General features: G+C 38.8%; 2 protein-coding genes across 2 annotated transcripts; one reads left to right on the top strand and one right to left on the bottom strand.

Annotated features, from left to right (window-relative positions):
• LOC110053858 (LIM/homeobox protein Lhx3-like) lies at positions 1 to 6,046 on the top strand. Its single transcript, XM_089274713.1, has 4 exons — positions 1 to 368; positions 2,024 to 2,226; positions 4,078 to 4,458; positions 5,542 to 6,046. Exons 1-4 carry the CDS (start codon positions 157 to 159, stop codon positions 6,033 to 6,035), a joined length of 1,290 nt encoding a protein of 429 aa, XP_089130839.1. The 5' UTR covers positions 1 to 156; the 3' UTR covers positions 6,036 to 6,046.
• A 1,153-nt stretch (positions 6,047 to 7,199) lies between these two features.
• LOC110053843 (uncharacterized) lies at positions 7,200 to 14,602 on the bottom strand. The gene is made up of 10 exons (XM_089274712.1): positions 14,033 to 14,602; positions 13,592 to 13,712; positions 11,587 to 11,703; positions 10,852 to 10,949; positions 9,950 to 10,030; positions 9,648 to 9,773; positions 9,203 to 9,295; positions 8,938 to 8,994; positions 8,322 to 8,369; positions 7,200 to 7,797 (listed from the first exon to the last, which is right to left on the bottom strand). Exons 1-10 carry the CDS (start codon positions 14,207 to 14,209, stop codon positions 7,699 to 7,701), a joined length of 1,017 nt encoding a protein of 338 aa, XP_089130838.1. The 5' UTR covers positions 14,210 to 14,602; the 3' UTR covers positions 7,200 to 7,698.
• Between the last annotated feature and the right edge of the window lie 7 nt (positions 14,603 to 14,609).

Here is a 14,609-nt window from a genome sequence, read left to right as displayed (position 1 = left end):
TTTCTTTTTCTTCTTCATTTTGATTTTCTGAATGCTCCTGATGAAAGGGCTTGAGCCCTCGCCATTTTCAGTATTTCAATAGATTGTCCACGCTGTAACGTGCATAATTTGGGTGTATTTGCAAAGGTACCCACCTGCATCAATGATTTGAACTGCATGATCCGTTTTTCTTCCACAGGTACAGATAACTGTTTCTACTCAAAGTGCGGCGGTTGTAATGAAGACATTAGGGACAAGTACCTCCTCCAGGCACTGGACAAACTCTGGCATGTGTATTGCTTGCGTTGCTGCGACTGCAGGGAGACACTCGACGAAGGAAAGTGTTTCTTTCGCGAGGGGAACATACTCTGCAAGATTGATTTTTTCCGGTGAGCAATAATTTACTTCGAATATTAATTATCAAAGGCTCTAGCTTACAGTGCGGCTCTTTGAATTTTGAATTATTCGGAGGGGGAGACTTTGCTATTTTGTAGAACGTTTTATGGCTGGCACCGAGATCATAATTTGGTATTGCGGTCTAGCGTTGTTAATCTAAACGAAGTTATTTAATGGTGCACTTCTTTGAATTTCTGAATGCTCCTGATAAAAGGACTTGAGCTCTCGAGCTCTAAATTCAACAGATTGTCCATTCTATAACACTGTATTTGCAAACGAACTAACCATGACTTTGTATCGCGGTCTAGCGTCGTTTCCCTAAACGAAGGTATTTAATGATACAGTAATTAAATTAGAATTAAATTCAAGGTTTTAAATTTCATTTGATAGAGAAAGTTACCTAATTAAGTTATAATGAAACCCTCGAGACATCTCTTAGATTGCTTATCATAAAATGCATAAAATCGGTTGTATACAGCAATTATTTTCAATGACTTGGCTCTTAAAATTGTAAACTAGCTGCAAGAAAAGTAATGTGCTTATTATTGGGACTAAAAGTCGAGTAATCAAACCTTTCCGTTTTGTTTCCACTTTTATGTGAACTTTTTTTCTTGGGTACAATTTTTTGGACAATACGATGTTGTTTACACTGATTTAGACAACGATATACTGTTTGTATACTGTTTTGAAATGCGCACATGGTAAGTACGAAAATACAAGGAACAAAGACGACAATAAATTGACAACCATAATGAACTGGTTTGTAATGTACTTAAATATTATGTCTAGTTCCAAGGCGTATTTTTTTCGGTCCATTCCACTGGAATATTTATTAGATTCCATGCAAAGCTTTGCTGTTTTCTCGAGACAGTATTTAATGTAATTAACAGATCCATTTTTCGAATGAATGAAGCATATCCTCTGCAGCTCCTTTAATACAGCACGTAATATTGAAATCGTATAGATCTGAAAAAATGTTTTGGCGATAAAACTTGGTTACTATGACACAATCACCTGCCACAGGCAGCTGATTTATCTTGATCTCTTTAGATTCACATTTAATAAGAATATTGTTGCTGCTCTTTCTCTCTAGTTGTTTTATCTTGTTCTCGATGATCAATTTGACGATAAATCAATATACATTTGCAACTGGTTATACGAGATGTTTCAGCCTTGTAGTCAGCTGAGATTATGCGAGACTCCAGATATAGTTACGGTTTTTCTTCTTGTCGGTTCTTTAACTAGACAATTACATTACAGCCATTTGCATCTGCCCCACTTTTCATTTTAAAAATACTTTCGCTGACATTTAGCTCAGTCAAATAATCAAATGAAACTAAGTAAGATCTCCCCGGCCGCAATTTAATAGTCAAGAAATAATCAAAAGAATAATCAAAGAAAGTGGAAAAAAAAATCTTTGGCCTCCAAGCCAGAAACAAGCCCACACAATACTGCTTGTCTGGTACAATTGTCATTAATATTTTTCACTCTCAACCGTGGGGCCGTTCAGAGACACCTGGAGGCCAGGCGAACATAACCGTATAGCACTTTTAATATTGAATTGCAGCAACGTTTTCGCCAATACTGAAGTAGTGATGCATCATTTTCAGCAACTAAAATTACAGCAATTTCTGTCTGTTATTTCCAGGCGGTACGGTAAGAGATGCTCGATTTGCCATGAAGGTGTCTCCCCTCACCAGAGCGTACGCAAAATTGCCGACAAAGTGTACCACATCACCTGCTTTACCTGCGTGACGTGCAAGAGGCAGCTTTCCACTGGTGATCTGTTTTATCTGTTAGAAGACGGAAGAATTATTTGCAAACAGGACCTTGACGAAAGCAAATATTCAGGTAGACTTAGGAGTAAATTGATACAATATTTAATTTTTTTGCATAATAAATCATGTTTATAGCAAACGGTTGCGTGAAAAAGCAGACTTAACTGACGGGCTGAGGAAATATTTATTTCTATATATTTATTTCTTGGCTTTTCTACTTCTTTCAGTAAATGAATTCGTTTAAATGAGTACACTATGTTCTGCGTGTGGCTCTCGTTTCATTATACTGCGTTTAGTTTTGCTCCAAAAAATTCTATGGCGTGAAAGCGAAGCGGCGATGCTTGTAAGAAATTTAGTCCTAACGATCAACCTGCTTCTTTGTTTTAAACTGTCTGTTCGCATTCATAGTTTCTTTTTAGCATTTACCCCGTTAAATACACGTCCAGGAAATTATTTCAAGATCTTGTGTTCCTCTCAAATCAAAACGGAACAGTTTTAAACATCTAGCGTTTTCTTTGTTTTTTTTTTGAGCTTGGGGAAATTAGAGACAGTTGCTAAAATTCAGATCCAAGAAACGACAATGAAAGCTGCAAAGCACGGGTGCAAACACCGCTGAGAAACAAAAGAGATCATTAGTGTTCAGAAATGCTCAACAGAATGAAAGGACAAAGGTGGAAGAAGAGCAATTAGGGAACACCTGAAAAACTACTATGTATCCTGAAATCTGTTAATCGGAAGTCACGTTTCGCCTTTTTCTTTTCTTTCCCCAATTTCAGACAGAAAATTTCGCGACCTCGATTTCCGCTACTTTATCGGTTTCCTAAAGTCCTCCCCGGGAGTGCGAGCCTTTTTTTCCAGAGGCAGAGGCTGGAACCGCAAGCGGTTCGACTGTGCATAAATAAGGTCAATCAGACGGATCAACCGTCCAGACAAAATACCACAATACAGTGAGTAGCTCGTCTTGTCAGACGAATTATACCGAGGATAATTCCTTCGGATGGATGATCCGTATGTTTTCCCGTATTTATATCGTATTTATACCCACAAAAATTATCAGACGACTCACCATCCTTTGCTCAGGTTTGTCTCGGACAGATGCTCCGTCTTTAGCTTACTTACAAGACGAATGATTCGTCATGACGGGTAATCCGTAGACTACGAGTAGTCCCTCTTTCGCTTAGTCCGTCGAGCGTGACGCGAAAGAAAACCGCGAGAAAAAATGGCCGCGCGAAGCGAAAGAGGGACTACTCGTAGTCTAGGTAATCCGTAGTATAAATCGAACCATTATGGAGAGCCTAGAGTCTTGAATATGCGTTATTAGTTGTTTGTCGTTTTTAGTAAATTGACACAATACTTCAAGGTTATATTTATACACCAAATTGATTGAAATGATTACTTTTTTCCCGTGCATCGACGCAATTCATGCAACTGAAAGTTAAGGGGTGGAAAATTAAAGAAACGTAGGCTACAATAGCATCTGTACGATTTTGGTCTGAATGTAGAAGAGTTTGGTTACCACAGAATCCTATTATTCAAATGCAGCCAGTTTGTCTGAATGGGGTTTGGAAAAATATTGAATAAGTGCATTATTGACTCAGAGAATTGACTGAGAAAAGTCCGACGAAATTTGCCGGATCCTTAAGGAGCAAAACTGGTTAAGCCCTAACAACTTGTGCAGTTTTACGTTTGCTTTCATTTTTTTATTTGCGATGGTGTTAGGCTTCAGCGTTTAGTGGTGTAGGTGTGATTCCATCGGGTTATATTTTAAGTAAAACGGAAATTACATTGAACGTACAACTTTCAAACAAGTGTTGTAATTTTCTTGCAATCACTTTCCACCAGAACAACATTACATTTTTCATGCATGCGTTGGTTATGCTGATTTAGGTATTTTCAATCAAACTCTTGAATACAACCATTTCAGGTGACTCCAACCCTTCATCTCCTAATGAATCGACTTCAATCAAAGGCAAGCGAGCGCGCACGTTTATCACAGCTCAACAACTTAAAATACTGAAATCAGTATACCTCACCACCCCTCGACCTGACTTGGCCGAGCGCCTCAAAATCTCCAAAATGACTGGGCTCGATATGCGTGTGGTCCAAGTCTGGTTCCAGAATCGTCGCGCAAAGGAGAGACGCCAGTCTGAGAAGGGTAAGAATCCCTGGACAAACCACTTGAAAAAACTCGCTAAAAGGCGTTGCCTGTCCCTGGATTTGTCCTCCGCAATTGCTGCTACGTCTTCTCCAGGGATTCAAGTTTCCGACAAGATCTGCTCTGAGGATGACGCGTTAAGTTATTCAGGTGAAGGGCGTGTTACTTTTGTAAACTTGCTCACTTTTCATCATTCATACAAGTGAATAAATGAAGTATCATACATTTGAACTGCGCAGAAAGATATGACGACATGACTGATCATCGCAGCTATGCACACAACTCAGGCAGTTGTGAAATTAAAGCGTGAAAAAAAAAAGTCAATTCAGCCAGAATTTTTTTCAGGCTTTAATTTCACAACTGCCTAAGTTGTGTGTGTAATCCTCCGTAGGAAAAAAGATGGCGACTGGTACATTTACCCATAGTTCTTAGCGCACGAAAACCTTAACAACGTTCATAAAAACGTACAGAAGAGTTATAAAATCTTCAAACCAAGCATACAAAATGTCCTTCGTACAGGGACAAATATTGTAAAATATTGGCTTTCTTTGTACCTTGTAGGCTGTGTTAGGTTACCAAGGTATTGTGGTCAAATGTACAGCCGCCATTTTTTTCCTACGGTGGATTGCGATGGTCAATCATGTCTTTTCAATATTAATAAAGTGACACTATCACGGCAGATTTGCCTCATCTTTGGACAAAGCGCAAGCAGTGCCAAGTTATGACTGAGTACCTTTACTTGCACGCCAAACTTTCCTATTAGCACTTCAGGATGAGGATATTAGCGAATTGATGAATTGATTTTTAGCAATTTATTTAAGACGCAGCCACAGAATGCGAAAAAGTCTGCCAGATGTTTTCAATTTGACATCACAACCACTCACCGCTATTTTTATAGCTTCAATACACGCATTAAGTAATTTTTAACAAAACTGGAACATTATATTTTATACAAAGTAAATGTCTTTTGGGTAATGCCTTTTTGAAGTTATGCTATAACCTTTTAAATACCCTTGATCTGCCATTTCTTTGGATGGTATAACATGCTTCTAGTCTCTCGGTCGCGGTAAGGCCCTGCTCCGGCATTTTGGGCCAAGCTGGCTCAAGTTAGTGGATGGTCTGCCTTGGACCTATCCTAAACGTTTGACGTTCCCCCAATCTACTTAACTTATGTTCATTTTTTGGTCGAAATCTTGATCATTAGCTGAAGTTGAAATCTTGATTTCGTTACAGGGCTTCCCACTTTCAGTGCTGCGCAACAAATGGACACCTTCAATCAGTCAGCATCACTCGATCCCAGGTCGTTCCTGGGCATACGTAAGGTGGCTAGTGCGCCTGTCTCGCCTTCTATGCACGACCCCAAGTTCTCTTTTGGTTTCATGCCTCCCACCTTTCCGCCGGTACACGAGCTCCTGGAACTATGCGAGGAGGAGCTGCGCTCCATGATGCACAAGCCTTCAGTCTACAGTCAGCTGAGCCCAACTAACAGCTACTACGCCGACACTGAGAGTGGACTCTCAAACATTAACACTCCTGTTGATGATCGGAATTTTGTCTTCCCAGATACCCCAGGCAGTGGCACTCCCAGCACCCGGTCCCACTCGTCTGCTTCTGTGGCTTTCTCGTTTGATCCCATGGTGATTAAAACCTTGAATACCACCACTCAAGGAGGCAGTTTCTTTCAGGGAAATTTGGCTTACGAGGATGTGAGCAATGATCGATTTTAAGTAACGGTCGAATGAATCAAACCTTTTACTTAATGAGGTTGCTAAGTGATTGCTTCAAGCGAAAGGAGGAGCCGCATATTATTCGTTAGATTGACCTAAAGTACAATACAGAGCACCCAACGAAGGCAATCCGCAAAGTAGGTTTCCCGCAAGAATGTTTGTTGCCTGGGAAAAAGAGGCTGCTTTTAAATTTCCTGGGAGATATGCTTTGTTGGCTTGCAAAACATTTCTTCTGTCAAAGGCTGCTCTACTACAGAAATAATGTTATTGATGCTCTTTTGCACGTGTATTGCACCTTTTCCCCTTCCCTGCTCACTACGGGTGTTCCTACAAGACCCGCCATTTTCTAGGTGTTAGTTAAAATGACCTTCTTCCCGACTCGGAGTGTTTTAAGTCTTTGCCGGGAAGCGGAACCTTATACATGCTTCCGTAAGAGTGCAGACAGATACAGTTCTGCCAGTAATGCCCGAAAGTGTCATTTGTCGTTTTATTTTTTGGGGTACCCTGATCACGTAGTGACATTCAGACAGTGCTAACTTGTCTAGGCTTTCTTAGAAACAGTTTCTTATGACCACTTAATTCCCCTTGCAATGGAGCTAGGATGGATTGTTGAATAACTTGCATAGCTTCTGTTGACTGGAATTTATAGGACGATTTCAAGTCTTTCCTGTTCATACTTTGGGTTTTTCATTACTCGAGGATTTCGAAACGCAGTGTAAATAGAATATTGGCATCAGGGGACACTTGTCTTGACTTTAGAGCGGTTTTTGTTTGAGAGTCGAAAATTAATTGGTTTTCCACTGACTACGCTACGCGATTGGCTTAAAAAACTCGCGCCAATTTTTTATCCAATCAGAAGTTAAATCAAAGCCAATCGTGACTCGTTCGCACACGTTTTCCCACGCTTAGCGTCAGCTACGTGTAATTTCTTCGAGTTTTGATTGGCTCACTGTATTGTCTGTGTCCTTTGTGATTGGCTTGAGCGACTACTTTGGTTTTGGTTTTACGACACTCGGTTGAAAACTGCTCTAAGCCGAGTTGTGAGGAATGAAACACGAGTTATCACGTGACTAGTAAGTGGCCAGGCTTCAGCTCAAGCTCCCAAATATTGAATTCCTCCTCTAGCACTGACTGGAGGAAAGCAATTAGAAGGCTCATTTGCCATTATTGTAAATATTTCCTTAACTTTATTTATTTGTTTATCAATTACGACATTGTAAATGTATCTACAGTAAGAGTGATGTTGTACATAAATTATTTACCAGCAACGTACCTGTGCAGGTTTTAAATAAATCTTTTTGTTGTATTGTACAAAACATTTTGATCTTGCTTGTGCCTACGTTCTTTGTAAATTACATGTCTAAGTTAACCATACAAAACTGGAGCTATTACAGTTATGAAAACGGTTCAGAGAAGGAAAAAATTGCGGATTTAGTTTTGTGCTCGATGTTTGGTTGAATGTAGGATGTGGTATCATTTGTGAGTATAACTTTTTCAAGAAGTGAACTATCCAAAATCAGTCTTAAACAATGATTAACTAATTACTACTTAGTGGCCTTAAACTGCTATCAAAGATACCTCCTCCTGTTCTCTTTAGCTGGCGGTCATTAAGTGTTAAGGTTGGCTTAAACCAGACTTAGATTGTCCAATATCGTCATTATATTTAATAAATACAAATAGTTGTTTCGGCTTCTGCTGGTCCAGACGCGAATACCGAGCCATTGGGAGTGAAACAGCAAGTATGAATTTCATCTGTATCGCACTGAAGAATAACAAAAATACCACCACAATTAAAGTTTATTTTACACTGGTAAAGAGAATAGAGTCTGCGAGCGCTACGATTGGCTAGAAATTCATATTCTGTGTAATATTCCACACACAAGAGACAGTGTTCAAAGACAATTCCAAACAACGATTAGAGAGTTGAAAGTCGAGAGACTTTAATTTGTAGTGTAGATGATGACGAGAACCAAACTTTTTCATAGTCATACTCATTTGACTATTTAAATTTTACTTTCTGACACTGCGAGGGTAAAATAAACAATAGCCAAAGCGAGACTGATGAGTGCTAAGATTTGCTAAAGCCTAGTAGATGTGAACATACATAAGCACTGCAAGTGAATATATGAAAGACCATCTATTTGAACGATGTGGAGATATGATTGATCATCGCAGCTATAGACACAACTTAAGCAGTTGTAAAATTGAAGCCTGAAAAAACAAGTAATCTTATTTTGCATAAGCAATGGTACAAATGTGGAAGGTAGGACATCACTTTCTAGTTACCTCAAGTTCCTTGATGCACTTCGCAGTTTCTGTGTCCCATACACGAACCTGAAATAGAAAAAAAAAAAAAAGAAAAAAAAAAAAAAAACAGAAAGAAATAACAGTTATCTAGACTCCTACTTCAGCCTTTGTAAAATGATGGACATAAGAGGCCATCGCAGTTTTGAAAGCAACTCAAGGAGTTGCAATAAAAAGAGCCTCTGTGATACCGATGCAGTGTTCTACCAACTGAGCTATCAAGCCAACTGGGAGCCGGTCACATTACGAGTTCGCAATATGCTCATACATGTAGATGAGCAAAATATATGTATAGGTCAAGTGAACAAATGAAATATCATGTACAAATCATTGGCCAAGAATTCTAAAGTTCCAAAATACATGTAACTTATAAACTTTGCAAATATTAGCGAATAGTCCCGACTGGGAGAAAACATCGCACTAAATAATCAAACATTATGAAAACCGTTGCTGTCAGAAAAAAAGTTTAGTTATACCTCGAAAAGTACAGTTAATCCAAAACGAAAAGACACCAAGGCGCTCTGACTTTGTATGTAAAAACTACCGAAAAAGCCCAAAAAGAAAACAATCACCAAATGGCTTGCATAAGAACTCATACCGTTTGATCATCAGAGGCGGATGCAAGAAGCTTTCCATCAGCTGAAAATGAACACGCCTGAAACAAAGAAATAATCACACTTTATTGCAATCATTATATGTCCACAGAACCAATGGCTCTTACTGTTCTCTTGGCGAGATGCTGCTTTATTAACCAATGAGAAGCAGGACCAAATTAGTTCTCTGCTGCAACTTGACTTACATGTAGCTCGACCCTTTTCTAATTACCCTGTGTCAATCTAAAAGAGAACTAAAACTAGGTTTACCTGAACCCAGCCAGTGTGTCCCTCTAATACATGCAACAAATTTCCTGACTGGGTGTCCCAAAGTCGGAGGGTACTGTCCCATGATGCTGAGGCCTGGAAGAACAAACAAATGTAACCACAAATGATCAAGAAACAGTGCTAAAGCCAGAGTTGGATTTGAAGAGAACAGAGTTCAAAAAATAACTAAAGAACTAACTGATAGTAACAAAATAAGATAAACATTTTCAGGCTCAAATCATCAAAAAGTTGAGACATTCTTGTATGCGCAAATTATATAACATACAGTATGTACAGTAGAATAGTACTTGTAATATGATATACATGGAGTTTTGATTATTTAGCAAACTTAATATTTGACTTTCTCATTCATAAGTTAATTATGGGTCTATGAATCAACTTTATAATCTCATAATTACTTTTGCACCAGGGGAAAAACTGTACTAACCAGTAATGAATTGGAAGAAAATGCTACTGCATGAATGTTACTTTTGTGTCCTTTCAAACATGTGACATTCATTTTGCCATCTGTTAGAGGCCACAAACGAACTGTACAGTCCCAAGAACCTGTTGCCTATTTAAATACAAGACATAAAAAAAAGACTTTAGAAATTTGCATCATGCATTATAAGGGGTCTGTCAAAGACTAACAGTAAGCGATCATTGCAATCTACATAGATCTCAAAGTGACTACACTGTGAGATAAAATAATGATAATGCATCAGTTTGTTTTGTAGGGCAGTAACTTACCACAGTTGAGCTATCAACAGAGAATGCACAGGCCTGCACAACATTTCGATGGCCATCCAAAACAAATGCAGCAGTGCCAGTCTGGAGGCAAATACAAAAGGGGTTTAAGCAGTTTTATGTAGCACAGCATTCCAAAGCAAGGTCAAGAATTAAGTAAGAACTTTTCGCATCCTTTATTATGCAGAATGATCTTCTTCCAAACAGAATCAGTTTTCAACTGCCCAAGAGAATACTTCTATTACAACGGCCGTTAGATTTAACCTTAATTAACTTCCATGTATGAAACAAACTTGCTACAGTTGTAAGTTCTATTCTCCGATATTCATGTTTCTACTAGGGCTCCCCACCAGTGCAATTTGGGTTCGGGTAGCAGCTATCACAAGGTCTCACATGAATGGCCTGATAACCTTTGAGAGAACAATATAACAAACAACAGATTGAAATAATGCCCGTTGCCCTAGAACAATAATACCTGGTACACTTTCAGTTCCATAGCTAGTGACAAGCAAACTGAGGCACATGCCTGAGTCATTTTTTTTTTCTGTTTTTGTTGCTTTTTTTGAAGGGGGATGTAAACGACTACCACCAAATAAATAAATAAACAAAAAAAATAACATTGCCTCATTTATAACTTTTTTCTGCCTATGGCCTCGGTGTACATTTACGACTATTGCAGACTTCAGACTACATTTAGGCCTAAATAGAACTCCAGTTAGCCTTAACATCACTCAGGTTAGCCTGAATACTGCTTAGGTTAGCTTACAAGTTTATGGTTAGCTATTGGTAATGGAAACGGGAAAATGACATAAGTTAAAAATTCTGCAGTCTGTAGTCTGTGGTCTGTAGTCGGCAAACGTCATACACTACTATGGCCATGACTATTACGACAAACTGATTTACACCTTTAAATTCCAAACAACTGCAGATGTGTCCCAAGATCCTGAACACAAGTATCTTGAGTCAGGAGAAAAACAACATGTCTCAACACTGTGCGTGTGTCCTGAAAAATAACATAATCTTATTGTAAATGATCTTATTTACTGATTGTTGTGTATCTCTCTACAAATGCAGATGGTGGTTTTCAATCATACCAAATTTTGTCAAGCCTTACCAAACTCCAAAAGTGCCCCAAATCCTGGCAAAAGGCAGAACAAATGTTTACAAGTGTCAAAACTGACAGATCTGTCATTTTGGTTAATTTTGAGGAATATATTCATTCATATGTCTTGCGGCAAAGAGATAGTGCTCAATTTTGTAATGATTATGTGATTGACTTTTGGTGGTTAGGAAATACAGGTACACTGTAGTTTGTTGGTTTCTAACTTGTCTGGGAAACAATAACTGCATTAACCTTAGACTTGAAAATGTGGCAAAACAATAAATGCACTGCAGAACATTTTTAAGTAGTTAAGTTACCTCCAAGGCAAAGGGAATATCAATGAAAAGTGATAGTCTAATCCTCTTATGTAAGAGGATTTCATATCGGCTAAGAACTGAAAAAGATAGGGAAGATTGAGCCAGATCATGAACAAGCTTGAAAATTTAGATAATGTTTTCAAAATGTACCATGTACAGTGTATGAGTCATTAAACTGCTGATTATGGTACTGATTCCAACTACAGACAAAATGTTATTACCTTCCAGATTGAAGACTTCTTTTCCAGTGCTGCTGTTTACAACTCTAACAGTATGGTCATAAGAAGCAGAGGCAAACAACTTCCCATCGGATGAAAAACATACACATTTTATTGCACCTAGTAAGTAATATTTTGGGTCAAAAGAATTTTACACCAGTCAATCTTCTTGTAAGTAAATAGATATATAATTGCATGACTATAATCCTGATGCTGATTAAACAATTTTAGTAGTATTAAGTGCCAGTAGTTTACACACTTGTAAAATACACTTTTCCAAAATAAATATAGTTAAATGGAATTTATCATAGTTAACGACTAGGAGCTAGTCTGGTCAGTAGCATTTTTATAGGTGGTTGTTAGTGTCTTGGCTGTCTGTGAGCGTTTGGTTAGCGTTTGGTGCGTTCTGTAGCGTTTGGTATAGTTCAATGAAATTTTACATAGTTTATGGCCAGGAGCTAGTCTGGTCAGTAACGTTTTTTGTAGGCGTTTGATAGTGCCTTGGCCATCTGTTAGCATTTGTTTTAGCATTTGGTGCATTCTGTAGCGTTTGCAGCAGTCATATGGTCCTGAGAGCCCTGGGGCTGACATTGTCCAGCGGTATTTTGGTTAGTACATGTGTTGTCATCCCATGAGCTCGCAGTGTGTTCATCGCTCTGTTAGTGTGGCATTGTGGATTGAATTATAGTTTAGCAGTTCTCGACGTTCCCTCCCTATCCCCCCCCTCTTTTTAGCTTTTTTTTTTTTCCACCAATGCCATCTGGCTTGAGTATGACAGGTGCCTGTAGGGCGCTTGGCGCGGGGGACTCGTGGCTTGGTTGCGGGTTGGGCAGGCCAGTCGGGTGTTCTAGCACCTTGGGGATGTGACTGCAGTTGCAGCCCCCGGGCTTCGTAGGCACCTTCCCTCCACAAGCGACTTGGGCGTTAATAATTTGTTAATGATTAATTGGTTCATTATTAATTCTTATTGATGATTATATCCCTTTATTTATCTTCACTTCAATTAATGCACATTGTGATTCTACAATACCGTAAACTTCCGAAAGTAATGACCCATCTTCCAAAAAATAGCGACACCCCAAAAGTAGCCTCAAAAAATTGCGGTCGCCCTCTGAAAGTAGCAAGTCCACCCCTACCTCCCTCCCTGAAAACAGTGAGACCAAGGTTCAATGGTCAACGGTATCTGACTTGCTTTCCTGTTGACCACTGACAATAATATGGTCTAGACATAAAGAGCCCACCCATGTGGCGGCAACATAGATTTAAACTGGAACAAAGAATTGTATCTCATATTTTATGAGCTGTTTTTACGAATTTCTGTCTTTTATATGGTAAAAAGTCAGCTCAGTTGTATCAATTTTATATAACGCGTTTTGCTCCCATAAAGTAACAACCCCTTGAAAGTAACGACCTTCCAAAAGTAAAGAGCCCCAAAGGCTGCTAATTCCCAAAGTAGCAAGGGTTAATACCTTTGCAAGTTTACGGTAGACTGAATTCAAGGTTTGATGCAAGTTGCTCACATTCCAACCTAAAATAATCAAAATCTGGCCGCGAGCCACCGGGACTGTCCGAGACCAATCAGGCTAGGGTTTGAACCCAGACCTCTTGATCAGGAGGTAAGTGAACTAACCATAAGGCCAATGTGCATCCACAAGAGGTAAATAATTTGTACAAAAATGCCGAAAATAGACCAAAAAAGGGTGAAACATTTACTACATGTACATGTATAAAGAACTGCCCTTCATATCTAAGAAATTTGGTGGCCCATGCAAGAGATTTGGTATGTATCCAGGGGACTCTCCAAGAGAGTTGGCATAGATGAATTTCTCCCAGATAAAATAAAATAAAAAAACATATGCATAACATTTACTGTATTTTCATTTAGTTCCAGCCTATGTAGGCCTAAGGCTGAGTTAGAATGTGAAAAAAAAAACAACAACAACAAGGGTTGGGAAATTGGGCCATGCCAAATATTTGGCTGCAAATAATTAAAAAAAATCTTCCTTACCTTCATGACTGTCTAAAGTAAATAACACTTCACCAGCCTTTGTGTCCCATAACTTGACCAGCATATCATCCCCTCCTGTGACAATTTTTGACCAGTCAGAAGAAAATGCACATGTATTCACCTGTTAAGAAGAGAGTAATTAAAGACCTACATTTTCCAGGTGTAACTTCCATTTTTAACACCCAAGCATTACTTGGACCCTTCCATTTTCTCTAAACGTTTATCAACATACATGTACATGTAACATGCATGCTACATGCATGTTAAGTGGATACATCATGATGTATTACATAATGTACTTTTATTTTAAAGGCTTTAGTGGGTTGCAGTTATCTTATACATAATTACCTAAAAAACAACAACAACAACAACAACAACAACAAAACACTATCCTACGGTAGTAAACTAAACAGTAATGTTGTTATATTTTTAACTTCATACCTCGTCTGTATGACCAATCAGTGATCGGAAATTGATCTTCGTTAGCTCCGTTGGTGAAACAAAACCACTTTCACAATTTTCTCCACCATCTTCCACGTTCTCTAAATCGACGAGGGTCATTGCCTCATTACCATTTCCCTGCTCTGTCTCTACTGATCTTCGAAAATGTGCAGTCATTTTTACACGCGGTTATCAGCAGGAGAACATAATTTGACGTACTAGAACTAATTTGTACAACGTATATAGGATTAAAACCACTTGTTCCTGTACTCAAAGCTTAGCACTAACAGTCAGTGTAACAGTGCAACATGTACAGTAGTGACTTCTCAGTTCGTCTTGAAATCAGCGACATTCCTGAATTCCAGCTAAAGAAATACATCACAGGAAAACTATAAAATCTTCCTTAGAAGATGAAGTTTTAAGGTTACAAGGACAAATATCTGACATTTTACAAAAGCCACCTTGGAGTCAAAACAGTTTGAAGCAGTGGAATCTACCAGGCGCGCAAGTCTGGGACAAGTGCTGAGAACGTAGAGAAGAAGACTAGGTTCTAGCGTTCAGTTTCCTTCGACCTGGA

The sequence above is a fragment of the Orbicella faveolata genome, unplaced genomic scaffold, assembly GCF_042242905.1.
Source record: "Orbicella faveolata isolate gen_17 unplaced genomic scaffold, um_ofav_v1 contig_36, whole genome shotgun sequence".
NCBI lineage: Eukaryota > Metazoa > Cnidaria > Anthozoa > Scleractinia > Merulinidae > Orbicella > Orbicella faveolata.
This window is presented reverse-complemented; position numbering and strand designations above follow the sequence as displayed.